At 44.9% G+C, this 27,812-nt stretch overlaps 1 protein-coding gene across 1 annotated transcript; it reads right to left on the bottom strand.

The window, feature by feature from the left end:
- Positions 1–1,250: 1,250 nt before the first annotated feature.
- On the bottom strand, positions 1,251–23,367 carry LOC119388008 (lamin Dm0). Its single transcript, XM_037655613.2, has 9 exons — positions 22,781–23,367; positions 21,428–21,539; positions 19,599–19,748; positions 17,829–18,125; positions 16,415–16,652; positions 12,691–12,884; positions 7,665–7,769; positions 6,778–7,005; positions 1,251–5,234 (listed from the first exon to the last, which is right to left on the bottom strand). The coding sequence occupies exons 1-9, from the start codon at positions 23,239–23,241 to the stop codon at positions 5,196–5,198; spliced, it is 1,824 nt and encodes a 607-aa protein (XP_037511541.1). The 5' UTR covers positions 23,242–23,367; the 3' UTR covers positions 1,251–5,195.
- Positions 23,368–27,812: the final 4,445 nt, after the last annotated feature.

Here is a 27,812-nt window from a genome sequence, read left to right as displayed (position 1 = left end):
GCGCTACGCGCTCGGCACGCTTCGAGGGCAGCCTGCATGCAGTATTTGCTCGTGTATAGCCCACGTGTATAACTCGCGTATTGACGCAAAGCCGCCTTCCTTGCATTACCGTGAAGCCAACTTGCTCACCAAAATTGCGTGTAACCCGCACCCCGAGTTTAGCGCTAAATTTTCTGTATATTTTGTGCGTGTTATACGCGAGAAAATACATTCACTCGGTGTGCGGCCAAGTACGTCCGAGTTAGCGAGAATTAAATGCAAAGGACAATGCATGCGCTTGCCGGGACCAAATGACGAGTCATGATCATCAGATCTTCCTAACTTTTGTGGTCTATAGATGAATTTTCGCTGCAACGAAATTCCGCGACAACGAACCTTTTCGCGCGTCCTGTCAATTTCGTTGTAGCGGGATTTGACTGTAAAGATTGAAACGATGTGGGTGCTTCTATATGTTAAGCCTGCTAAGTGCATGTCCCCTCAGGAAAAAGAAAAGCATTTCTGGCATAAGCAGCCAGAAGAGAGCGAGAGGAGTGAGTAACGGTAGCCCTTGCTGGGTGCCAGTCATGGTATTGTGTGCGCGCCCCAAATCTTCTGCGACGTCGACAATACGCGTTTTACTCGTGGAACGTCACATGGGGCCTGGATCTATGTCATGCCAGTGGCGACGTAGCGAGGTGCTGCCAACTCAAGTGAGCACTCGCTCTTCCTTTAAAACCAAATTAAAATATCTTAAAGTTAATGTCCACCACTAATAATCGGTCAGAAGTGCTTACATATACAGGATAATCAAACAACACGAACATCTTCATCATCCGCCACTAATAATCGGTAAGAAGTGCCTACATATACAGGACAATGAAACAACACAAACATCTTGATGTTTCAATTTTGGTATCAGTGGTCTTTTAACTCATTTCTACTTTGACAAACATTGAGGCCAATCTCATTCATTGCTGCTGCAAAGCAGTCCAGTAGCTGTAGTCAGCCAAACTGAAGAGAAACTATGGTAAGTAACTTGTCTTTGTACAATGACAAACGTGCTTACCTTCTAGGTAAACAAGAGTGCAAGTGAGAATAAGACTACAACATAACGTACAGGAAACATCGACAGTGAAATTCATCTCTATGATCTTGTGCAGGAACATATTTAAAGCTAGAAAATCACTAGGACAGGTCACTGTGGCACCAGTGTAGCCACTGATCATGTGTCAAATGGAACAGTTGCAATTATTGAAACACACGAAACCAAATACAAATAGATTCAACTTTAATCATTTGTTTGTACACCACAAGAATGCAGAGCCACAGCCACACAAGAAATCTTCAAAAATGAATGGACATGCAATATATATTTCAGAAGCCAAAGCCAAACAAGGTATATATCTAAATCACTGCTCACTTTTTATGTGCGTGTATGACACCACTGAGATAAAACACAATAAAGTGATCTTGCACCATTGTACAAAGAACACAAATGTGGCAGTGGGAAATGCTAAATCAAAAAGCAGTGGGGAGAGCAAAGCAGTAAGTCATGCAAAGCTTAAATCACTTATTCTTCCCAACAAAGAGGGGGGGAAAAAAGAAGAGAAAAACAGTTGCACCAATCTCTTAACTATCTACTCGACGGATATACAGCTAGGCACTTTTCTTGTAAGCAGTGTGAAAGCACTCAACACTGCACGGGCATCTGCTGAAGATGACCAATAGCGGTGATGTGTGCAAAGTTATAGATCTAATGGGTGGTATGCAGCTTGCTAACAGAGTGCACTCTGGTGTGAAGCATGGCAGTGGTCACTGGCACTGTAGGTTTAGCTTTCTTCAAAGAAATGCTACCCAACATAAACAAACAACAGATAACACAAATATCGTCACAAGCACCTACAACATACATCTGAAAAAGACGTCCCGACAACTAGTTAACATAAAACAGCGTTTGATTTAAAGAAGTTGCACGTGATTTGCTGCGATGCAACATACGTAGCAGGCATCTATGCAGCCTTTCAAAAAGCATAGTTTCCATTTGTCAGCTCTTCCGGCAAAGTTCGAAGCACAAACTTCTTTCATTTCTATCAAAACAGCTTAACGCAGACACAATCTATAAGCTCAAAGTTTAATTGGCTTGTTTAAACAACCAGCCTCAAGTGACATGCACAGAATGGGGATGCTGCAGCAATTACAAACAGTAGACTTGTCAGCGCACAACAAATCGGCCCTTTTGGTAACAGCAAACTCGGCACCTACAGGCATTCAGCATGCACTTTCCATGGACGAGTTCTCAGCTATACCAACTGGAAGAAAGGCAAAGCCACGAAGCAACAATTTATAAGCTCTGCCCAGTAACTTCAGTAGCAGCAAGAGAAACCTCTAACGACCTACCATCAAGTCGAAGTATATGCAAGTGCACAAAGTCCGTTAGCATCTGGCAAATATGAATTCTTTCTATGCAATACCCAACAGTAATTCAACAGGATGCCATTTCTTGTTATATCTTAGTATATTTTTAAACAATTGCAGAGCAGTGGTGTTCAGATCACACCCACGTGAATGTAAAGCACCCTGCTACATCATAAGCACAACACATAAATGCCTTGGAACTTTTATGTAGTTACAAGTATGAAAGCATAAAGACAAACTATGGTGCACCAGAAGAAGGTGACAACAACACTGCCATGTTCACGTGCAAAAATTAAAAGTACTGCTGCCATTATCAGAGCGTAAGGTGCCAATGTCTGTGCTAACCTGTATGACTGAGTGACTTTATTCAAACCATATGACGTGAATAAAGTGACAATGAAGATCAAGCAGTGTTCAAGGTGACCTCATACCGAATGGAAGTGGAGACAAAGTGAATGCAAGAACTGCGCTGCAGTTCATGTATTCATAAACGAAAATGTAAGCGACACTGCAGACTGTTATGCTGCACACAGTAGAGCTACACACAACCTGAATGCAGTTGTCCAACGAGGTCGCTTCTGTCAGGTAATTAAAGTGGTGCAATTAACAATGAAATTACACAATTTTTTTTATGTGTGCATTTCAAATAATGAAGATTATGCATTGTTTATGTTGAAGCCAAGTGCAAGTTTTCAACACTATATAATTGTGACCAACAGCGACATGGTTATGGGTTGCCAGTGAGTGCTCTTCCTGGTATGTGCAAAATGACACGAAATTCTAGTTAAGGAGGTATGGTAGGGTAAATAGATAAAAAAAATTGTTTTTTTTTAAATTTCATTACTAAAAAGCACTCCGAGGAGCAAAATCATGCAGTTACGAGCACACAGGAGCACTCAAAGCCATTTAAAAATGCCTCCAGAAATTGCGCCTCCTGACGAATGTGATGGTTTGTTCACTTTTCCCAGCATTGTTTCTGCACGTATGTATTTTAGATAATAAATATGGCTAGATTGATTAAATATATTCATTTCCTACCATTTTCATAATTTTTTATTGCAATTTTCCCGTCAGGAATGCTTTTGTAGCGTAGTCATTTGTTTCTGTTGTGAGCATTTTCAGCGCGTGGTTTTAAACATACAAGTGCGTTCTTCTCATGATCAGTTCTCTGAAAATTTTCCAAGATTTGTTGTATCAGACTGATAACGCTGAAATTTTCTCAGATTATACCATGCAAATAGTCTGAACCTAAACCTTTTAAACAAGGTAAAAATTTCACTAAGTGAAGGCGACCCATTTACCCTCCCCTACCATACCCCCTTAAACCAAACGACACGACAGAAGTGTACATTTATTCTCACTCTTCTACTTTCCACCGGCATTCCAGGTAAACATGCTCCACTGAACAGCAACCGAACCTATTAAGGTAAGGTACATTGACAACTAGAGTTGCCAGTTTACTCCATGCAATGAACCAGCATATCATTCAATGGCATCAAATCTTACCACGAACTCTTATGCATGGTGTAACATGGAAACACAAACTGTATATTAGAAACATTAGCACAAAGTGAATGTACCATGTTGAGAGGATCTTTGGAGAGGAAAAACAAGCACCAATAGAGGCAAGTTCACTAGAATGCCGAGGCAACTTTGAGTTAAAAGGTGAATAGGTCCCTGAAAACAAGGCCAAATTTGGAGTGTGGGATGTCAAAAACTTGTAAAGCAAACCAATCATTTTCATCGGGCTCGGGTGAATATGCGTGACATTTGTAATACATTTTCACGTTTGAGAGACTTATAATGACTAAGGAAGATCGCCCCAAAATTCTCGCCTGAATTTAGGCTACCTTGCACCAAAAAAAGCGCAGTGATTGCTTTCTACTAACAGCAATTAGGACTTCCGGAAGATGCCTCAATTTATTTGCAACTCCAATAACAGAACTTTTGCAGGCAACTCTAAGACAGCAACAGGTCAAAATCTTGTCATAAGTGGTCACCCTGAAGTTCGCATAAACAAAGACAATTAAAATGAAACTGGACAGTGTCAACAGGACAAGGAAAAGCTAGTGCAACAAACTTTTAAACAGCGTAAGACGTTCACAGAGCAAGAACGACACAACATTAACTGTAGCACTTGAATGCCAGAGTTAATAAACACACACACAAAAAAAACATGCTTCAATAATGCTCTAATATAGGTTCTACTTTGTTCTACGAATACAATAATCACTGAATATGCAAAATGTAAAAAAGGAAAATTATATTTTATATGTATCTTTTTTTTTTGGTAGCACAAAAAAATTGGTGATTGGTAGCACAAAAATATTGGTGACGAAGGATAATGCAAGTGCGTAGCAAAGAAAAGAAAGGTTCTTAATAAGTGGCCTAATTGCATGATGTGTATACGACAATAGAAAGAGGGAATCTGAAGGATATGTGGTGAGGAAAAAAAAAAAAGATTGTCCAGGCTTACATTATCAGATAAATTTCCAAATAGGAGCGTAGAACAAATATTCGTATGCAGATGGAGTATAAGCATCTCAAGTTTTTGCCGTGTGTTTATTCTAACCAAATTGAATCGATACCATTAAAACAGGTTTAAATTTAATAAAAGACATATGTTGAAAGAAATAAGGCGAACATGAAAATGAAATGGGGCACACACTTTTGCCATCCGTGATTGCACACAGACGGGCAAGACTGTAGAGCAGTAGAAAGCAACAGCGGTGATGAATATCGATGGCACATGTCCAGTTGTCTGGTGCGGTGGTTGGTGACGGTACTCTTGAGAGTTCAGCTCACATAATGCTGCACCGATTTGGATCATTTGGGTCCACCTGTAACAAAGAAAATAACCATAATTACAGTGTTAGCACGTGGCCATGGTCTAATCGGTATTATATTTGCCCTATTTTCACCATTACGAACTGCAAGCTGCCGAAAATGAAACAGTTTGACACAACCACGTTCTAAAATGCCTGCTCCCACAAGGGTAGACAAAGATGCTGAATGCGAAGTCTGTGTTCAGTATATGTGTACTTAGTGCACCTTCTGTGAAATGAAGTAGTAGTGAAGATAGAGTCAACAAGTTTCACATCTAAAAACTTCTTGAATGACAGCAATGCTTTGTGACACAAATTTCAGACAAGCTAAGCAGCCTAGGCTAGTTTTGTGCCAAGTAAAAACAATATCCAGATTAATTTTGGATACCCAGTGGGTTTGGCTACTGCATTAATTAAAATGTGATCATAGCAGTTGTTAAACCAAATCCACAATGCTTTAGAGATTTGGTTAAAGAAACAGAAAGAAAAAAAAAGGGGGGGGGGGTGCAGTCCAGCATCAAAATTATTGCAAAAGCTTGCAACTGCATCAGACTACAGACTTATCCAGCACATGAAAACCAAGGAATGTCAAAATGCCACAAAATCTGTGATGCTTTACAACAAATCATGATGTGATGAGATGCAGAAAAAAAAAAAAAACGCAAACTTGAAACACCGTCCAAAATTGGGGGACCCTTAAGCTTCGCCTTTAAGAGTTGAACGCAATAGCGAAATCCGGCCCCCGGTGTGCACTTCAACCACTAAGTGCATACTTATTAATGTGTATTGTTACACACACACGCACACAGACACACGTGTGCGCGCGAGAATGGTACATACAGGTTTTTGATCTAAAGCAAGAGTCGCATGGCCTCCAAGATACACGCCGCGCGCTTGCCATCTCGGAGGCGATGAAGAGTCTCACAATGCCTCACAGATGGCAGCACATTATCTAGCGTTTGCTGTTTGCTTGATCAACGCCTTCTCTGGAAAGGCGGCATTGGCTTGATATGTTTTCCGCTAGATGGACATAGTTGTCCATTTCCTTTCTCGATTTTTCGTTCACGGATGATTTTTCGCTCACAACCAACGGTCCCGACACCGGCGGCGGAATTTCTGCGACACGAGCTCTAACGCTATCGCGTTAAAAGTATCTGAGAGTATTCAACTTGCTTAATTTACAAATTGGCATTGCTCGAACTGCAATTTGAGTAGAGAAAATTGTGCCACTTTTGTTTTCTTTCTCCTCCCCATTCTGCTGAAGTTATCGAAGTTATCCCTCACTGCTGAATGAATAAAGACATCCAAAGGAATAACCTAGGAGATCAGACAGCTTAGATTAATTTCTTGCTATTTGGTACAAGATCATCGGTAAATGTATCAGTTACATTGACAATACAAACAAAAACAATATTTGCATAACAAGCACAACATTGGTGCTTGTTATACAAATACACTGTTTTCATTTATTTAGTGTGAGCATGTTCTAAACACTAGGAATGCAAATTCAAGTGTAGCTATAACACATCCATAGTATAAACTGCAAAGCGAGCCTCACATTGTCATGGAAGATGTGCTCGGTGCGGAAACCAGAGGCACCGCCAATGCCCGAGCTGCGTTCAGACAGCCGGCTGAACTGACGGCGACGACTCTCCCTCGTTGCAACTTCCTGGCCTTCCGAACTGAGGAGTGCTGTGCGCTTCTGCTCACCCTTGGGCCACTTGGTGGTGCGCATGACCAAGTCACTGGGAGGGTTGTGTGTGACTCCACATTCAGGACTCCAAATCTGGAAAAGCATAAAAAGCAGCACGTGGGACATTTTTAATGCTCTTTCACGCACAATGAAAGGATGCTCTGCACTTGGCTGCATATACTAAAGAAACAAACAAGGTACAAGCTTACGAAGCAAAAGTCTAAGCAATTTAGGCTGATAAGGCTCGTTCACACCTGTGACTAGCACCGGTCGCGTGACAAAGTTAGTCGCAAACGGTCGTTTTAGTCGCGAAGCGACTGCTTTGGCTCCGTCGCTCGCTGCTAAATTTTTCAGTCGCGCGACTGCAGTTGCAAACCTCTGAACCAAGAAGATGCACAGGAACAGGACGTTAGCCTAGTTTACGGGGCACTGGCAATGTGGGCAGATGTGAATTCTGTGCAGCGACGGGTATAGGTCGCACGCAGGTGTGAACAGCGATCGCCTTGAGTCTCTAGTCACAAATGGTCACGCAACCGGTGCTAGTCACAGGTGCGAATGAGCCTACAAAGTTCCCACAGCAGAATTGAAAACTTAGCAGACCATACAAACTCACGGTACAAGGACGATAGATACATGCACAGCAATATGTGCGAGCACTCGCGTAAACACTTTTTCATAATTGAGTACGCCATCGTGGCTAATTATCAATGATAAAAATAAGTCACAGAGAAGCGAAGTTTTGTGGCACTTACGGTGATTGAGGCTCCTGGCTTGATCGCGTGGGTGCGGTGGAATTTGAATGTGAACTCGTCATTGCCCGCTTTGCTGTGAACCTGCCAACCGGCCAAGGGCACCTCCTAAAACAGACAAAGATGAGAGGTGGGGGTGGTGGTGGATGAGAAATTCAACTAGGAAAGCACTTAGCATGTTTGTAAAGCAGTGCTACTGCAATGCCCTGCAAGAAAGGGCATTGGGATAATTCCATTGTAACCCCTCTTCAGTTCGTTTCTTCTGATCTGGATTTATGCAATAAGTCTTCATCGATTTTTCTAAAGGATCTGATTCCATGCTTCATTCAATGGTACTTGTGAAGTTGAACACCATGCTAAATATAAATAACTCGTTTCTTGAATCACCAGTTTTATCCTTTGTTGCTTGCAAATCGATTCATATTGCCATTACATCAAGCATTCCATAGGTGACCCCATTATGGCCTTTACTTCTATTTTGTGTCATATACAAGGTCTGTTAGAAAAGTATCCGACCTTTGGTGGAAGAAAAAAAAAACTGGCATAATTCGAGCGTTGGAAACCTAATCCCCCTCAAAGTAGTCCCCTTGGGACTCCACACACTTCTCCCAGTGGTGCTGCCATTGTTGGAAGCATTCTGAGAAGGCCTCTTTCGGAATGGAGTTTAGCTCAGCTGTCGTTGCAGCCATAATGTCCTCCCTTGTCTGAAATCGCTCTCCTTTCAATGTCCTCTTGAGTTTGGGAAACAGCCAGAAGTCGCAGGGGGCCATATCAGGAGAGTAAGGAGCCTGTTGAACTACAGGAGTCTGACTTTTCGCCAAAAATGTCTGAACCAAGTGTGAGGAATGTGCAGGAGCATTGTCGTGATGGATGCGCCAGTTTCCTGTTGACCACAACTCGGGTCTCTTGCGCCGCACAGCATCACGTAGGCGACGGAGGACATCCCTGTAGTACTCTTTGGCGATTGTTTGACCCTGTGGTGCGTACTCGTGGTGTACCACACCGCGGGAGTCAAAGAAAGCACTCAGCATCACTTTGACGTTGCTGCGCACTTGGTGGGCCTTCTTTGGTCTTGGTGACGTGGAATGCTTCCACTGTGACGACTGGGGTTTGGTTTCCGGGTCGTACCAGTACACCCAAGACCCGTCACCAGTGATAATGGTGTTAGGGTCATTGCTTGTGAAATCGAGCATGTCCTGTGAGACTTCAACATGAAGTTGCTTTTGCTCCACCGTGAGCAGTTTCGGCACGAATTTCGCCGCAACTCTCTTCATGGCCAAATCTTCGGTCATAATGGAATGTGCAAAGAAAGTGCTGATGCCCACCTCTTCCGCAATTTCCCGGATAGTCACACGACGGTCCCGCATCACTACAGCGTTCACTTCGGCAATGACCTGGTCATTTCGGCATGTTGATGGCCGACCGGAGCATGGCTCGCTCTCCAACGATGTGCGGCCGTCTTTAAACCGGTTGTACCACTCCTTAAACTGTGTGCGCCTCATAGTGTCGTCACCGAAAGCCATCTTGATCTTCCCAATGGTTTCCACTTGGCTGTCGCCCAGTTTCTGGCAAAATTTGATGCAGTAGCGCTGCTCCAGTTGCTCTGTCATTTTCCTTGCAATGAAAAACCGACGAGAGCACTGCGCATGACCTCACTCAAGTGCTGCGTCCCAGCGACTGACGCTATTGGCAGGCGGGAAAAAATTCATGCATGCGCACGAAGGTTCAAGGTCGGCCGATGCAAGCGCGCTTGTTTCAAATCCATCAGGTGCTCGCAAAAAAAATAAGGTTGGATACTTTTCTTACAGACCTCGTATGCCTTGTAATGCCTTATTTAAATTGTGGCTTTGTGGCAATCTGTACGAAATCATTATTGTCTGTTGATGGCCATTATCATCTTGTTCAGCCCATTGAGTCCTTTTGCATGTGGTTTAAACCATGTCAAATTAATATAAATTGCAGTAATTGTACAGGTGCCCAAAAAATAATACGGAGCACCTAACCCGTGGCCGCTGGCTGGCGAAGCACGCCGGCGAAAAGTAGTGCCTAGGTCTGCGCATGTGCGGTATCCCTAGCAAGCTCGCCTTGCTCCAAAAGAATATAATTGGATGCTTTCTAGTGTATCACAGGGGGACTAAAGTGCTCTGTGCACGCGGTGGAGCATATGCGTGCGTGCATGCGCGTTAATGGGCATTGGAGTCTTTTAAAGTGAAAGGATTAACTGGTTGCGCAATGGCACCGTTTGGCCGCCCGTCGTCGACAATACTTGCAGTGGCAAAAATCAGAAAGCGGCATACTACAGCTCTAGCGTTCAATGAAGCACATAAAAGTGAATTGAGCACCATGCATCTAAGAGTGATCCATGTGTCGCAAAACGTAACTAGGGTAATTAACAAGATCAAAACACACACATATATACCTTTAATAAAGCATGCTAAGTCAAACCACACTTTTATTACATGGCACCTTTATCATGCAACACCTTCATTTAAGTTGATTACTATGTAAATAAATGTTACTACCAATAATTAAAAGTAAGAAAGGGTTGCAAACAGTAATAGATACTACCTAACATCAGTCTGACTTCGGGATTAGACTGGTCATGCCAAATTCAGACTAAGAGTTTGCCTAAGTTCAATAATTAATAAGAACTCATAATTAAAAATAAATTAAGGTCACACCACAAAGATTACACAGCATTTAGTGATTATGTTACATAGTGCGTGAGCACGCTGTAGCCAAAAGGCCCCGATCCGCTTAGAGGGACAAACCGCACGATTCTGAACGGTAGGCAATGCCTATCTAGACACGCTAGGGAGCCAGGCTCGCTTGCTAGCGATGCCGCGCACGTGCAGACGATGGTTTTATTTTGTTGCAGGTGTGCTCCGCCGACGATCGGCAACCGGTCCGGCACTCCAAATTATTTTGTGTGCACCTGTACATAAAGGCAGGCTGCTGGATCTCTAACAAATGGAAGTAATACCATTTACAAACAACTCGATTCTTTTCTTTTATTTTTCAAATGACACTGCTATAACATGAGTGTTTAAAGGGGTGGTGCCATCAAATTTCAAGGCTATAACAAGCCTGTTGTGGGTTTCCTTTGTATGCAAGGACATTCCACACGAAGGGTCGGACACAGCAAACGTTTAGAATATATTTTAATTCACTTCCAAAGTGTACCTAAATGCTCATTCTCCCGATCGAAACCCATCGCTAGCGCGCCAACACTGACGTAGATCTGTAGGATGGGCAACGAAAGTTGTAGTGACGTCACACCAAGTCTGCTGTAGTAACGTGAGTGACCTCCGGACCTCCGCTACTTCCGCAACGTACGTACCGGCTGTAGTGAACTAGAATACATTCTAGTTCACTATAGTACCGGCAAAGCATCGGTTGCTACATCACTCGCAGAGTTTCGATCGCTTCCTGGTCATGTGCGTCACAGCCTTGTGTGGTCACGTGACCACGCCTCCTACACTTCTACGTCACTGCCCAACCTCGGCGCCCAGAAAACGAAACCGAAAGTTGTCCAAATAAAAAGGCGATATTAAATTATTTAGCGAGAATACATGAATTTTGGTGCGTGCATCATGCTTCCTGGATGCTATAGGAAATGCTTACAGCAAAGAACGCGCAAGCCACAAATTTGGTGGCACCACCCCTTTAAATATACTAGGTATTATTTAGGACTTATCTTCAAAAACAATTTTTCTTTGTCAAACCTTGTATTTGCCATATCGAAGTGATAAGCATGAGTAGCTCCAAAGGTGATAGTAATAAATGTTCTGTCGCTTATCATGCAAGCGATCTGGCAGACGTCACTGATAGGGCTATCTTGCACGCAATCTTGATCGCTAATAAGGGCGCCGCCTTTTCCATCGTTCCTACCCTGTCGACATGAACAAAACACTTATACACTCATGATGGCTAGCGCAGGACTAGAACACAGGACTAGAAGAATGTAGACGACACAGGTCTCCCATTTGGTATGCCAGCCTGTATATCTCAATAGCCCCCTCATGCCCTTTCTTCTTCTTCTCCCCCCCCCCCCCCCACCCCCACCTTCGACCCGTCGTCATGGTCTAGTGGTTATGGTGCTTGACTTCTGACCCGCAGCTTGTGGAATTGAATCCCGGCCACCGCGGCTGCATTTCAATGGAGGCGAAATGCTGGAGGCCCCTTAGATTTAGCTGAGCGTTAAAGAACCCCAGGTGGCCGAAATTTCCGGAGCCCTCATGTTGTGGTTTTGGGACATAAAACCCCAACAATTATTATTATTACCCCTCCTTTTCGCACTTGCTTTCTCTTCTCCTTCTCCACATATGAAGTTGGGGGGAGAGTGAGCAACGCATACATAAACACGCTGCTATGGAAGCCAGTTGCTACATTGACGAAGACAAGTCCACTTGTCAAAACATTGGCTCCAGCAACGTTCCTAGTTCAAGGATTTTTTTTTCTTATGTTGGGTATGAATTTTTTTAATACTTTATCACAAAAAACGGACACACATCACTATTCTCCGAGCTGTATCACTTGTCTTAAGCTGACAAATACAGCGCTCCAGCTTGAAGCTTTTCATGAAGCTATTACATCATTAACACCAGACCTTTTGCAAGAGCTCAATCCACATTATTCTGTAATTTGCACTTTAACATATTTTTTTGTGCTTTGAATATGAATACTGCAAAATATATTTTTTATCATTCATTTACACTAGTAAGCTTGGTCATTCTTGCTGCATTATTGCCAATTTTCTCTGCTTTGCTTTTAATTGCACTGAAGTTTCAATGAAAGAATTAGCAGTTGCACTTTTAAACAAACAAAAACAGCAGTCTAAAATTGTCCTCAAGAAAGAGACAGCACATATACTCCCACAATCACAATACAAACCAGAATACAAACGATGCATTACCATAACTTGATTTCCAGCACGTTCAACATATGCAAGATAAATAACATAGCCAGCAAACGTTTAACACTGGTGCTTGCAGAAAATGCTAACCATGGTATACAAAGAGCCACTGACCTTCGTTCCTTTGTTGTGGATGGTGACGTATCTTCCATCAATGCAGTGATCAGAAATTTCAAGGTCTCCCTTTGCGGATGCAGTCACCTGAGCATCGGAGTTGCTCTGTTCCTCACGGTGGGACATGAAAGTGCGCTTCCGTTTGGTGCCACGGTGAGGCGTCACAAACATTTCCGAGCTGGTAGGGCTGGATGCTGATGAGAGAAGCACACAGAAGCTCATTGAAATGCTCAAGGTTTGCTGAATACACTCAGTTCAAAAATTTCATTCGTTATGGACAAACTCCGAACAGAAACTTATGCAAAATAAATCATCATTATGGATGTACACATGCAACAACTCGTTTAATTACCGTAAAAACCCGCGTATAGCCCGGGGTTTTTTTCTAGATTTTAGGGTGCGAAATTTCGGCCCCGTACTATATGCGGGTCCCAAGAATTTTCGGCCCAAATTCAGTTTCGGTTTCGGCATAGCGCGGTGCTATCATCATCATCAGGTGTCTGCGCGCTTCTGCGCTACGTAGTGTTAGCGGCGTCAGTCTTACGGACCCCCGCGTGCAACAGTGGTTGGTCAGTCGGACAGTGGCCTTTGCTTCAACTTGGTGCCGAAAACGACGGCCTCGATTTTGCTCCTGTGATTTTACACCATGTCAGGACCGCGCAGGCAGTACTCTGCTGCTTTTAAAAGAAAAGTTATCGCTGCTGCCGAAACCATCGGCAACTGTGCCGCGGAGCGGCAGTTCGGAGTCAACGAGCGGAGTATTCGTGGTTGGCGGAAGCAGAAGGAAGCCCTCTTTGCATGCAGCGGCCAGCGAAAAAGTTTCCGCGGACCAAAAAATGGAGCATTTCCTGACGTGGAACGAGAACTCACAGACTTTGTGCGGGAGCAGCGAGCTGCACATCTCGCTGTCAACATCGAGCTGCTACAAGCGAAGGCAAGGGAGATCGCTCGAGACAAAGGCATTCAGCCGGAGGATTGCAAAGCGAGCAAGCATTGGGTGTCTCGCTTCATGCGCCGCGCTGGGTTCTCCCTACGTCGGCGTACGTCGATCTCCCAGAAGCTACCAGAGAGCTACGAAGAGCACCTCGTGGCTTTTCAAAGGTACATAATTGCGTTGCGAAAGGCAGTCCCCTTTCAGCTGGGCCAGATCGGCAACGCGGATCAGACGCCGGTCTACCTGGATATGCCCTCGGCGCTGACGGCGCATCAAAAAGGCTCCAGGCAAGTTATCGTGCGGTCGACTGGAAACGAAAAGACGCGGGTGACTGTAATGTTATCCTGCACGGCTGACGGTCGCAAGCTGCCACCCTACGTGGTGTTCAAACGAAAGACGCTGCCGAAGGGGGAGAAGTTCCCGAAAAATGTCGTCGTCCGCTGCCAGGACAAGGGGTGGATGGACGAATCGTTAGTCCTTGACTGGATAAAGTCCGTGTGGTGTCGACGGCCCGGAGCACTGCTGGGGCTGCCTTCGATGCTTGTGCTCGACGCGTTTCGGTGTCACCTGGCCGACTCCGTAAAGCGACTGCTGCGCGACTCCCGCACCGAGCTCGTCGTCATCCCGGGAGGGATGACATCACAGCTGCAGCCGCTTGATGTGTGCCTTAATAAGCCATTTAAGGACCATGTCAAGCGCCTGTACGTGGAGTGGATGAGGTCCGGAGAACCTGAAGTGACCCCTGCCGGACGGCTGAAACGGGCCTCGCCAGCGATGCTCTGCTCGTGGATAGTCGAGGCTTGGGCCTGCATTCCAGAGGCGCTCGTTTGCCGCGCCTTCAAAAAGTGCTCCATCTCGAACGCGCTTGATGGCACTGAGGATGATGTGCTGTGGGAGAACATTTCCGACAAGGGAGCTTCGGAAGAGAGTGCGTCCGACGACGACGATTAATGAAATGTCAATAAATGCATTTTTTCCATTTTGCTCGGACTATATTCGGGTGAAAACTTTTTTTCTCACGTTTGCTATCCCCGAATTACACCCCGGACTATATGCGGATCCGAGCTATATGCGGGTTTTTACGGTAGACTCTGGGGCTTTAGGTACCAGAATTACAATCGGTTTGCGAGGCACACCATAATGGAGGAGATTCAGGATAAATTCCAATGAAGGCGTTTCTTTAATGTGCACTTAATCTAAGTACTACATGAACATTAGTGGCAGCCCACACGTCTCTTGTAGTGTATTCTGGTTACACCACGTTAATCACGGCGACCATAGGTCACTTTATTATAGTGCTCCAATATAATTTTATCCTCAGCTTAGTACCACACATTTATTTCGTTGTTTTCATGCACGGTTAACCAGATGTGTCATTTTCATGTAGTGCACTATGTTGCTAGGGGAATAAATAATAAAAACTACCAAAAGAAAAGTGTAAGGACATAAGCTATACATATACATGTATACATACCGTATTTACTCGCATAATTTGCGCACTTTTTTTCGCGAATTTGGAGCTCCAAAAAGGGGGTGCGCAAATTACGCGGAGATTTCACGAGCAAATCTGAAATAACGCGCAATATATAGTCCTAACACGCGCGATATAATACATTAAAGAAGAAAATAAATTATAGCGCAAACGAAGGGTTTTTAACAGAATTAGCACGTACTTTAACCAGCCAGATTCGGTCATGCACGGTCTAGTCAGAATCACTGATACACAAGTCCGACTGAGAATCATCGCCGCGGCCGTTGTCACCGCCCTCCCAAAGTGCGTCGTCCTTGGTTCCGTCGAGTGCGTTGAGGCGTCTTCTTGAAGCTCTTGGCGACAATGCTGGTAACGAGGTGCCACGGCACGGCGATACCGGTGGGCCTAAGCTCTCGCACATATTTGAAAAGGTATTCTTCAATGGCAGGAAACTTTCCATGCTTCGGTCGATTCTCGGAACGGTCTCCTTCCCGGTCTTGTATTAAAAAGCGAACTCTTCTGCGGCACGGTTCCCGTTTCCTTAGGCAAATTCTATAACAATGAGCTTGAATTTTGCCGAATAGTTATTGTAGCCCAGCGCAAGAGAACAGTGAAAACGCAACTGGCTGATCGCGAAACCTAAACTTCCGAAATCACCGAAGGCTGCGTCGCAGCGCGGACGCAGAGGAGGAGGGTCAGCGAGGGGAAATGTTGGCGCGACTGGCCCTCGTACGCCTCCGATGCAGAAAGTAGTCCGTGCCGTGTCGCGTGCATGCATTCTCACGGCGGGAGAACGCTCGAACAGTTCCGACAACCCGTGAACAGGTTGGGGTGTTCGGGTACGGTTGGTAGGGTCTCGGTGGTTTCCGGAGAATAGAACGAAGTAATCAGAAGAAGGGACTTCGCACTCGCGGCCTGTCTTGTGCATGACTGCGCTCGCCTGCTCGGTGAGGGCCGCGGGGGCGCGGCCGTTCAAAGTTTCCCCGTGCGCGCGGGCCGGCGAGCTGGCTCGAGCGGGGCGGGGAGCGCAAAATATGCGAGTAAATATTTTTTTTTAGCAAAGCTGGCTAAATATTAGGGGTGCGCAAATTATGCGAGGGCGCAAATTATGCGGGTAAATACGGTATATACTTTTTTCAAAAGTGTGTGTACTTGTGTAAGAAGAGGGGGGGGGGGGGATTATGAGTGACAAGAAAAGTGGTGCTACTTTCAGCAGCCTTTAAGGGAGCACAGGTCGGTGCCAGTGGCAAAGGAGTAGACGATTCAAGCAACAGAAGAGGGAGGAGACAGGAGATTTGTTGGGGAATTGAAACACGTACATGGAGTGATGTTGAGGCGCGTCTCCTCTCCCTCAAGCAGCTTGCGGTAGGCGGCAATCTCGAGGTCGAGTGCCACCTTAATGTCCAGCAGGTCCTGGTACTCTCTCAGTTGCTGCTCCATCTCCGCACGCAGCCGGTGGATCTCTTCATCCTTTGCCGACAGTGCTCGGGTGTTCCAGTCACGCTCTTGCTCCAACAGTCGCTCCAAGTCCCGCACACGGGATGACAGAGACTGGTTCTGCATGTGTCATGTGGGGAAGAAAGAACTTCACCAAAGTGCACTAGTGCTAACATTTTCCGAAACTGCGCTCTGGGAAGAAAAGAAAAAGATGCTAAACATCTGCATTTGTGGCACCTGCACTTAAACCACCAGATAAGCAGAGGGCACTTGGAAATTAAAAAAATTGCAAGAAAAGTTTATGCATGCTATGGATGATCCCAGGATATCACCTCTGACACCACTGCACGCCTCTGCATATTACCCTAAACATTTATGCTACTACATCAACATTACGAAAGGTAAAAATTGACAGCCACCCATTTGTAGCAAAAAGCTACATGATTTCTCCGAGAGAAAGCTTCTTAGTTGATGAAAAAATGTTGCAGTGGCTTAGCTCGGCTACGCCAGGATATACGTAGTGTCAGCAAAGGTTCAGCTGATTATTCTTAGCTTTCCTGATTGCCTAGGATTAGCTTGATTATCATGCTTACTGCTGCTCCAACGACACACACACTGTATACGTATTATGTGGCACATGTATATTTATTTTGCCAGGCAACTACTTCAGGATCCGATGAGTTAAGCTTCTTCGCTCTTCTGCGCCGTTGAGCAGCATTTGCGCTCTCCTTCTCCATGGCTATACCACACTGGCAAACGCCAGTCAGAGGCGCTATCAAGCAGCTCCAGCGCAGTGTCAGACGGCGACTGCAGAGTGAAGGCGAATAGCTGCGCGCGTGCCGGCGCCAGTACGTCTGCCACGGCTATGACGTCACTCCTCTCGAATGCGCAGACCGGCAACGGCGGTGGAGTGCGCGGGAGGTGCCAACTCCGGTGCGCCAGCTGTGTGACATCACTGATCCTCGCGCATGCGCAGCACAGCTCTTGAGGAGGCGCGCGAAACTGGCTCGGCTAGGCCAGTGTAGCTAACGCTACAAAATTGTTCTGGCACAGCAATCGAATTCTGGACCAATGCTTTTCTAGGGTGGTAACTCTACCTGACAAATTAAGCGTGCTAATCCTCAATACCGTTTTAAACCTGTAACAATACCAGCAGCAGTGCTTCTGTGTTACATAAACTGCACAACTCCTACAGCCACAAGCATGCAAAACCAACAGCAAAATGCAACACAAGCTTGGAATGCGGTTCCTGTCACAAAAAGGCTGCCATATTGGAATCATGGCTCAGTGACTTACCAGAGATTCGAGCTCAGCAATGCGAGAGTTGACACCGTCCAGGCGAGTCTTGTAGGTGTGCAACTCATCACGTGTCACGGAAGAGTCTGAAGAGCGTCGGTCCAGCAGTTCCTGCAGGTCACGCATCTTGGTCTCATAGATGCTCTGCATTTCTTCCCGGTTCAGCTGCATCTGCGATTCATACTGCTCACGAAGCTCCTGCAGTGTGTCGGCCAGTTTGCGCTCATAGTTCTCCTTCAGCCGTCCATCGATTTCTGTGATCTCGGTCTGCTTCACAACACGCACTTCTTCCAGTTCCTGGATGAATAAAGTGAGAGAGCAGGACGAATGAGATAAGGTTAAGACAGTGTTCCGCATTCCAGTCAAAGTATGTACAAGCTTTCTGTACAGGATGTATTTGAACATTACCGGTACTCTTCACATTAGAGCATGACTGTGACTCAAACACAATCTTTACAGCAAGGAGCATGTGACTAGACAATCTCTAAAAACAGAACGCCACAGGCCAGCTAACATATTTGTGAAAAGCTAATTCTTATAATCTGAGCTTAGAAAACATGTTTTAGAGCATGTTCTACACGATCATTTGCCACTAAAAGTACATGTAGTTCTGGCTGCTCGCAGCATTTTGTAATTGCAGATTAGTAGTCACACTGAGACATCAAATGTGCAAACTGTGTGCAGCTCGAAAAGATAACATTGTTAAAGATTTTTTTTGTGAGCGCTCCACAATGCTTACTTTGTGTGTGTATGAACTCATGATCGTGTAGTGGAATCATGGGTTGCACATTTGGAACCATGGTTTTAATATCACAAGGTATTTTATTCTCAAATTTCACACCATAAAATGTGGCCAGCTAGGATACCGTGCTGTATACATGAAAGAAGTTGCCTGTTAGCTAGAGGTCAACACAGGAGGCAACAGCAAGCAGTACGGCCACTATGACCCCCATTGAGAACGTACAATGTGCATCTGTATAGTGTCATGTGTGGAGCACACTTGCCAGTCCTTGTAACACGTGTACGTCATTGGGGCAGCGCGTGATCGCCCTGATGTTTGTTGATCTACTAGATTCATATTTTAATATTATACTACATCTCCCATAAGACTGGCGACTTATACTAATCACTGCAGTCACAATGCAAACATAGTTTGTATTGTCATCACTATATAAGCTTATTAAATTTTTTTCCCCAGTCACCAAGATAACTATTCAACCACACAATTTTGCAGACATAACTCATAATAAAAGGTTTCGTACAAAATATAAAAGGCAGCTTGATAATGCTAAGGCACCTCGATATTCCCTAAAATATATTGTACAATGAAAAATTCAGCGAGTTGGTTTTGATTATAGCGTAAAAATACACGAAAAAGACGACAGTAGAAATCAACTCGACGCGTCGTCTTGTTGATTTTTATTCTGTGTTGTCTTTTTCATGGCTTTTTACAGCTTGAAAAAGTATTGTATTACCAAGATTTTCAGGGTAAGGCTTTTCACACAGGATAAAAGAAGGTTATAGCATGAAGCTGTTTGTATGTAGCTGTTACCTGCGTAGTGCATTTTGTTCTTAGCACTGCCTAAGTGCTAGGAACAATGGTCACATTGTTGTGAGATGCGGCTGTTACTTTTCACATACCAGTGCTTTCTTTAGCATCTCTATTACTTCAGTGCATGCAAGCTAAACTATATATAGCATGCATGCATACATGCTATATATACTTTGCATATGGCACACACATTGTTCAACCAGTGAAAAGAAACACACCTTCTCATAAAGGGACTTCTGGAAGTCCAGCTGCTCATTCAGTGTCTTGGCTCGGTTGCTGAGGTCTGTGCTACGCAGGATCTGATCTTGCAGCTCCTTCTTCACGCGCTCGAGTTCTTTTGCCAGGGCATCCCGCTCATTCTCAGCATCCTGCAAATATAAGCACACTCGCCCTTTCAGAACGGCAAGGCAAGACAAATGCCTCCGAAAAGAAAAGCTCTGTCTTTCACACAATCAATCCCCAATCATAACCTACCTGGGTTAGCAAAACAAGAAAGACTAGCACTGAGACATACTTTATCTCTTCTTTTCAGTACGAGGCAATAGTGAACGATCAGTGAGCGTCCCAATGCGCAATTCTTAGTTTTTCAGAATGTAAAATAGCAGCCCTTTTCAATGCTACAGTGAACAAGCGTGGAAAGTTTTCTGGGCCTGGAGCACGCGTGACATTAAAGCATCACGACCAAGTACATTAGCAGGTGGCTGTCGAAAAAAAAGTGCTGGCTAGACAACAGGATAACATCTTCCATCCACTACCAGCACCCCTTGAACAAATTGCCGCTGTTGGCTTTAACACTGCCACTGCTTATTCGAACAGTAGCTCTCTAACCATTGACACTCACACAAAAGCCGTGCATGTAGTAATAGTAGAAAAAAAAAAGTTTATGGACGTGCGTGTGGTACAATGATATGCTATGGGCATAGTGGGAACACAAATGTTACGTTGTAACACCGTCGGAGCATCCCCGATTTCACACTTGTCTTGCCAATACCAGTGGTGCATGTTTTCATTTCTATGCAAGCTTACCCCCAATTACGGATTTTCATAAAGCCAGGCTGACCTACAATCGTGCTATTCACGACGGTACTTTGTGATCGTGACAAAGGCAAGTCAGGAAAATATGCAACTGTGGAGAACGTCTACTGCCTGCTTCTACCAAATATCGTCACACACTTTGTTGCGGTTACACAAAATACTTGGAGAATGGTCAGGAGACAAGCTTGCCCACTAACTGAAACCGAAATGAGCCTAAGTGCCTTTGTAGCAAAATTTCCTGCATGGCACAGTTGAGTGCAGGAATTCCGCCCCTGAATCATTCAAGGAGCTTTGCAAACAAATACAATACCAGGGCTGGAAGAGGCACCATGGAAAACAGCTTGAGACGAATTGTTTCGCTATCAGGACATTTTAAAAACCACAGAGGCCAAGGCACACAAGAATTTTCACAATCCTTCACCAGCGAAATGTGAAACATTGCAGAGCCCAACTTTCTATGGCTAATAAACGAGGAATGATAGATATGTGCATGACAAATTACTTTCCCACAAATATGCCTCTCAACATTATTTAAACCCCTCAAGTAATCCGTTTCACTTGGTCAAAAAAAGAAAGACAAATTTTATGAGCTAAAGCATTTTGACAAGCAGCTTAGTTCCTTCATGGTACTGTGGCTGTGCCTCTTACTCAGACTGGCTACATCAAAAGCTAACTTAGGATGAATATTCCTTTTTCAGCGAACTTTTACAAGCAATAACACGACTCTTACAAGCCTTCAGCAACATTCTAATTTATGTTTGTACATTCTGTCAGAAGCCCCCCCCCTCTTCTACAGTATACAAGAAACCATTATGAAGTTACTATTTTGGCGAGACAAGCATAAGTATTCATTCTAAAAAGACAGGACGTGCAAACGCAGACACAAGAAAGAAGTGGTGTCCGGACTTCTTTCTTGTGTCCTTGTTTGCACGCCCTGTCTTTTTAGAATGAATACTTACCAACTAGCTCAGCTCTCTGTTATTCTAAGCATAAGTATTTTTCAGCTCCTCACCTTAAGCTGCGTCAAAGCCTGGTTCAGGCGTCCTTGCAGGTCGACAACCTGAGACTCCAATGTTGTCGCACGCCGCTCTGCTGTGGACCACTCACGCTCCCTCTTGTTCAGCCTGAACACATAAGAAATTTTGTATTAGAGTAATGCAGAACTATTCATCGTGTCGGAAACAACACAAGGCTGTATATAAAAAAAAACATCACAAATGCTTGCAAGGAGTAGACCTGGCCCTGCCATGTAATAAATGAGACAAACAACTGATGGTAAGTTAGAGCAATGGAATTGTTACCAAGGAATGGAAAATGCAGTCGAGGTCAGTAGAGAGATTGATGGAGCGACGAAATTAAAAAGACATGCATTAAATTACCTTGACATTCTCAGTAGATTGCATTACCCTACCCACCATTCTGTAGCTCACTACCACCGGGATCAGCCCACCTTTGACCAAATGACCATGTCAACTGATCGAGTCATAATGTCATGTCACCACACGTCATGAAGATGTTATTAGTGACGTAGGGACACGTGGGTTTTTGTACCACTTCATTCGCCTGCCATGTTTCGCTCAAGGGGCGAAACCGTCATGCAGGCAGGCCTTCACAGCAAACGAGTGTGTCAGCCTTGTTTTGGCAAACAGGGTTCAATGCACAGCAATGAGTTACTGTTTTTCACAAACACATGATCAACAAATTGCAGAAACTTATATTCCTTAACATGTACTTTCTCGTGATCTTTGAAACAGTAATTAAACAGCTCGGTGGGTGATGCATTTGTGAAATTAAAGCTCGCCGTGAACATATTGCGCAACATATCGCAGTAACTCCTATAATCTCACGTTACTGGAGCAGCCGAGGGGGGGGGGGTTCAAACCCCCCTTCCTTCCCCCAACCACCCGAAAGTTTTAATACTGCATGTGTACGTATACATACAAACGCACACATGAGCATGCATAAAGGATGGTTGGACCCCTCCAGAAAACAATTTCTGGCTACGCCCCTGTCTCATGTGGATCAAGTTTGAATCTGCAGCTTCCCGCTACGCGCACCGCTCCGGAAGCGACGTCGTTTTATTTCCGGGACGACTTGTCCGGCTCCTGCCGGGACGCTCGATCAGCGGTACTCGTAAGGACAAGATGCCTGACGATCAGCCCCGTAAGGACAAGATGCCTGACGCCCACGCAAGCGTATCTATTTCCAACTAGACCAACAGGCCAGGCCCGACTGTTCAAACAACCGAAATCGTTAAAGATGGCGCAGGAACCGACCTACTTGGACGGATCCCAAAATAACGGCGAAGCAAAAATACAATAAAGAGCCGACCACACATGGTCGACAAAAACGGTGGCATACTCACTTGGCCTGCAAAGCTTCGGCGTCGGCCTGCCATTTCTTCGCTTCCAGCTGAAGCTTGGCTCTTTCGTTGGCTGTATCGTCGACAGCCCTCCGGGCCTCGGCCAGTTCTCTTTCGTACAGATTCTTGACGCTGGTCACTTCGCGAGTGCGCGTCTCCTGGCTCGTCTCGATCTGCTTCGTGAGTCTGCTATTCTCGGTTTCCAACTCGCGCACTCTGTCGATGTACGCAGCGAGCCGGTCGTTGAGGTTTGCCAGCTCATTCTTCTCCTGGATCCGGGTGAAACGAGACTGACTCAACGGCGAGCGCGAACGCCGGTCGTGCCGCCCGCGCCCACCGTCCTGCGGAGTCTGAAACCCGGCCGCCGGGTTCTCCTCGTTGTCGCCGCGGTCCTGGGACGTCGATGCGCTGTGAGACGACGTCGTGGTGGTGACAACGGTCTTGCGGACGCTCCTCGTCGCCATCTTCGCTAGCCCGTGTCACGGCTTCAAATGCCTCGCTGTTCACGTTCCCAAAACGTCGACGGCGTACTACCACTGCCTCGCCCGAATACCGGCACCGCCAAATACAAGATGGCGAACTGCCGCCACAGAAACGGCTTGGTAGATTTCACGCGGCCGCATAGGAGTACGAGACGTAGGCACACCCTCTCTGCGCTCTCTCTCCTTTCGACGTGACGTCGGTGACGTCCTTGATGATGTCATTTTGCCCGCGAAATTTGGTTTATTGGCTGTACTTACTACACGGATGTGATTCTGACCACATATTGTTACGCCGAGATTCTGATCTATGCCGGTTCTTATAGTTGTTGCCTTAATAACAGGCTCATCTGGTCGAGCAAGAAGACAGCGAAGAAAATGGTTTCCGTGGGTGTTCGTATATGGAAGTATTGCGATATGTGATTCCGCCTATCATTCTTACCACCCTCTTTTCTCATATGCCCTTCTCTTTTATCCAGCGCAGTAATGTCCCGTATCATTCTTTCCTCGTCCACTCTTATCCTTGTAGTGCGCAAAGTTTACACCATGTACAACCAACTGGCCCCATACCCTGGCTCTTCTAGCAGTAATATTAAATGTTATTACTGAATATAACAGTCTGAGCAGGAAAAGAAATCTACAGGCTAGAACAAAATGTGAGCAGAGTGATATTTACTAGCGGTTTTAAAAGAAAAAATATTTTTTAGATTTTCTACTCCTGATATGCCCATGAAGGAAGTAAGGAAAGGGAGGGGGAGATTAAATATTCATTAATTAACGTGACCAAAGGGTCACTTCAAGATCACCCCCGAAATCCTCTGAGCACTGCATACCCTCTCCCCTTGCTTTCGGCCTTTTTTCCTGGTCCATAACACCTCCGGAAAAATATTCCTGGCCACGCCATTGACCCTGTGGCCTTTTACGAACAATTAAGGCAAGCGGCGCAATACGTAGGGAAAAAAAGGACAGCCATATTTTTTTCTACATTGTCCTGATTTCCTACGTTCGCTTGCTGTGCTATGCGCTTTCACGAACCAACTCGCCCAAGCTTCTACTCTTTTACCCGTATGCGTTCCACCGTATCGTTCGCGGTGGTCTGTACGGTTCTGCTAATGCACCCTCTAGAATCTGCGAGAACATCGGCGCTGAAATGCGGTGAAATGAAAATGACGTAAAAGGGTGGGTGTGTCACCGCTCGTAGCGGGGAGCGTCACGTGGTTCCATTATGGCCTGTTATAATAGTTGGGGATCTGTTTTCATCATGCGCTGTTTCCTCCGGGAGGATATATTACCAAACCCTTCCGGGAAATGTAGTTTTCTGCCCAGATGCTCCCATATGCTTCCTGTGACGGGCTAGCAGACGCGTGTAAGGGAATTTCCTTTCTGTCTAGCTCTGCACGTCACCCAAGGGTTCACATTGTTGTGCAAGTAAGAATTATTATTATTATAAGTTTCTCGGTACCTTTGGGGTGCACAGCCACACACGTACACCATGCGTAGAATGTTTGTTTCGCAACTGAGAATATATGTTATGCGGATTCTCAATCAAGGCAGAACAACGTACTTTATGTAATAACTGCAGCTATCTCAACTATAGGTAAACAGGCACAACATCGATAGCAATGAACCGACACACGTGACCCACTGACCCAGGCTGCAGCCAGGTGCCATGCGCGGAATAAATTGCCACTTGACCTTACACGCCGTCATCACTCGCGCGAAACCGGTATCTCTCCATGCGCCAGTAGCCGAGCATCGGGTCGTCCTAACAAACTTTAGCTGGAGCAGCTAAAGAAAAAGAAAAATCGAAGAACGCGCCGGGTAATGCAGTCACGCCGTCTGCCGGTGCATGATGTCATCGCCGTTTGCATGACGTCCAAGGAACGGCGTGCGGGGGAGGGGGAAATGCTCCTGAGAGATTGCGTAGCGGGCGCGCTAAGAAGAAAGGGAAAGAGTGGGCTTGCCATCGAGCGGGAAAGGTGTGGCACTTCAAGGCTGCGTCTACGAAAGAAACAAAGTAAAAAGAAGGCTGAGCGCGCGCGCAGAGAGAGAGAGAAACACGGGTTGCGCAAGAGCGCTCTGCTGGGAAAAGCAGATGAGAAAAATGATCAATAAGAGCAAAAGGGCGTCCGCGCCAACGGTCGGTTCAGTGTTTCTAATCACGCACGCTCTAACAGTCATTCCATTCCGCCCTACACCCCGCCGTGGCAACAAGGATTTGACGCTCCAAAAAAATACAACTTCCTTGGGGGTGAATACTTACGCAACCGCAACGCACATATATCTTCCCGCGGCGCTTCGCGTTTTTATATATATCGTGTACTTTTAGTTTCTCTCGTTACAAGCCAAGGTCAAGCAGATGGCAGTCGCGTGCAGACAGGGCGAATCTGCACACATTGCGACATATACGTACGAAATGAACCACACCCAGATCACTGCAAGCCGTGCACCCACGTCACTTCGTCTCGCGCATAGTAGCTGCATTGTTGCTGAGATATGCCGGCCGTTGCACCGGTTATCGTTCACTGAACGCGTGCCTCGAAAGAGCGAACACGTGCAAAGCGCACTGGACTGTCTCCAGCGAGGCCAAATACAAACAATGAATCGGTTTAGATTGATAAGCTGTACTTTGAGAACTCTAACGTCGTTAATTTCCCCATTATAAGTTTATTATTAGAGGAGAAAATCAAGGTCAAAGTTTCGCTTCGTTTTAAAATTTCGCGCCGAAACCTTCACGTGTGACGTCACGCATTTCAAATTGCATTTTTCGTATTTTCGCGACATTGACTCAACGAAATTTCCTGAAACTTAGTATGTTAAGTCTATGGCCCCCTCAGAGGAGAAAATAGTTCACATTTACTGATTAGGAACTATGCAGGACCTAGTAGACGCCGTCAAAATCTATAACGTCACGTCGTTCGGAGCGGGAATTTCAAGGTAGCGTTGCCACCCGCATTTTCTTATTGAGCATTTCCACGCTTACAAAGCGTCCGCTCGGAATTCGGAATGAGTAATTCATTATACGAGAAAAATCGATTTTTCTCTTTAGCATCCTTTTGGGTCAAGGAAAACTGTTAGCAAGTGGATGTTGACAAACACCGTGGACAACAATGATACGTCAAGCTGAGAGTTTTAGGTTTCCGATATAAGCCACAACATTGGAATTCGTAGCATATTCGATAAAGTGATGTTGAGTTACTGCCAGAAAAAGCTTATGCATTAAAGAGACACTACAGTGTAACATTCTTTTGGATGAGATCAAAGTGAACAAGTAAACGAGTTCAGACAGATAAATTATTCTTCCAGAACTATGTTGTCCTTAATTTCACCATCATAGGCTAATTATTAAACGAGGGCATGAAGGTCAAATTTATATGCTTGAATTTCTCACCAAAACTTCAGCACGTGAATGTCAGTGTGGAGTCACGAATTTCAAAGTACTTTTACGTGTTTTGGCCCCACTGGTTCAATGAAATTTCGTTCTATATTATTTCTTCTCTGTTCTGGAAAGCTACGCTAAGACTTCATGTCTGTTGGAACATAACGTTAATCACTCTTAGCGATAGGAGATTACGTAGGCCGCAGATGCTGACAAAGTGTATGACGTCAGGTCAAGCTGGTGCGGCATGTAGTGCGGGAACTTAAAGGCGGTGTCGCCTTCTGCATATTATTGCACGCTTTCTCGCTTACAACCGCCACGGCAGTCTAGTGGTTATGGTGCTCGACTGCTGACCCAAAGGTTGCTGTGTCGAATCCCGGCTGCGGTGACCACATTTCGATGGAGGCGAAATGCTTGAGGCCTGTGTAGTTAGATTAGAATTAAGTGCACGTTAAAGAAAACCAGATGGTCAAAATTTTCGGAGCCCTCCACAACGGCGTCCGTTATAATCATATTGTGGTTTTGGGACGTAAAACCCCAACAATTATTATTTCTCACTTACCAAGCGTCTTCTAGAAGTAAGACTGGTGCTTTTGGTATTGTGAAATTGTAACTCACTAATGCAAAAAAAAAAGAATTATATATATATATATATATATATATATATATATATATATATATATATATATATATATATATATATATATATATATATATATATATATATATATATATATATATATATTTTTAGTGTTTCTTTAAGAAGTCTGCGTACAGTTTCTTCTGTGACAATGTGAACATTGTTGATTATTGTTTCTTAAACAAACTTCTGCCAAATGTAGGCAAGGACAGGAGGCACTAAAAAAATAATATTGCCACATCTATGCAACGTGATGAGGAAGATGAGGAAAAAAATATATAACAAGAATTGAAAGAAGGCTTAAAGGAGAAAAAAACCCTTAACATGAAGTGTTAAAAGGCCAACTCAGTTACCATTCCTCCTGATTTTTGTGTGTGTGTGTGTTTTTGACATTGTGGCAATAAAATAGTGATAGTATATTAGCATTTACAATTTTCGGACCAACAAAGCAATAAAACGATGTAAGACACCACATGAAAGATCTTTTCACTATAGAATGTTAAATCAACTTTTTAATACTACAGAATAAGAGCATCA

The sequence above is a fragment of the Rhipicephalus sanguineus genome, chromosome 3, assembly GCF_013339695.2.
Source record: "Rhipicephalus sanguineus isolate Rsan-2018 chromosome 3, BIME_Rsan_1.4, whole genome shotgun sequence".
NCBI classification, from domain to species: Eukaryota; Metazoa; Arthropoda; class Arachnida; order Ixodida; family Ixodidae; genus Rhipicephalus; species Rhipicephalus sanguineus.
Note: the sequence above shows the minus strand (reverse complement) of the source record. Positions and strands in the feature narration are given on the sequence as shown.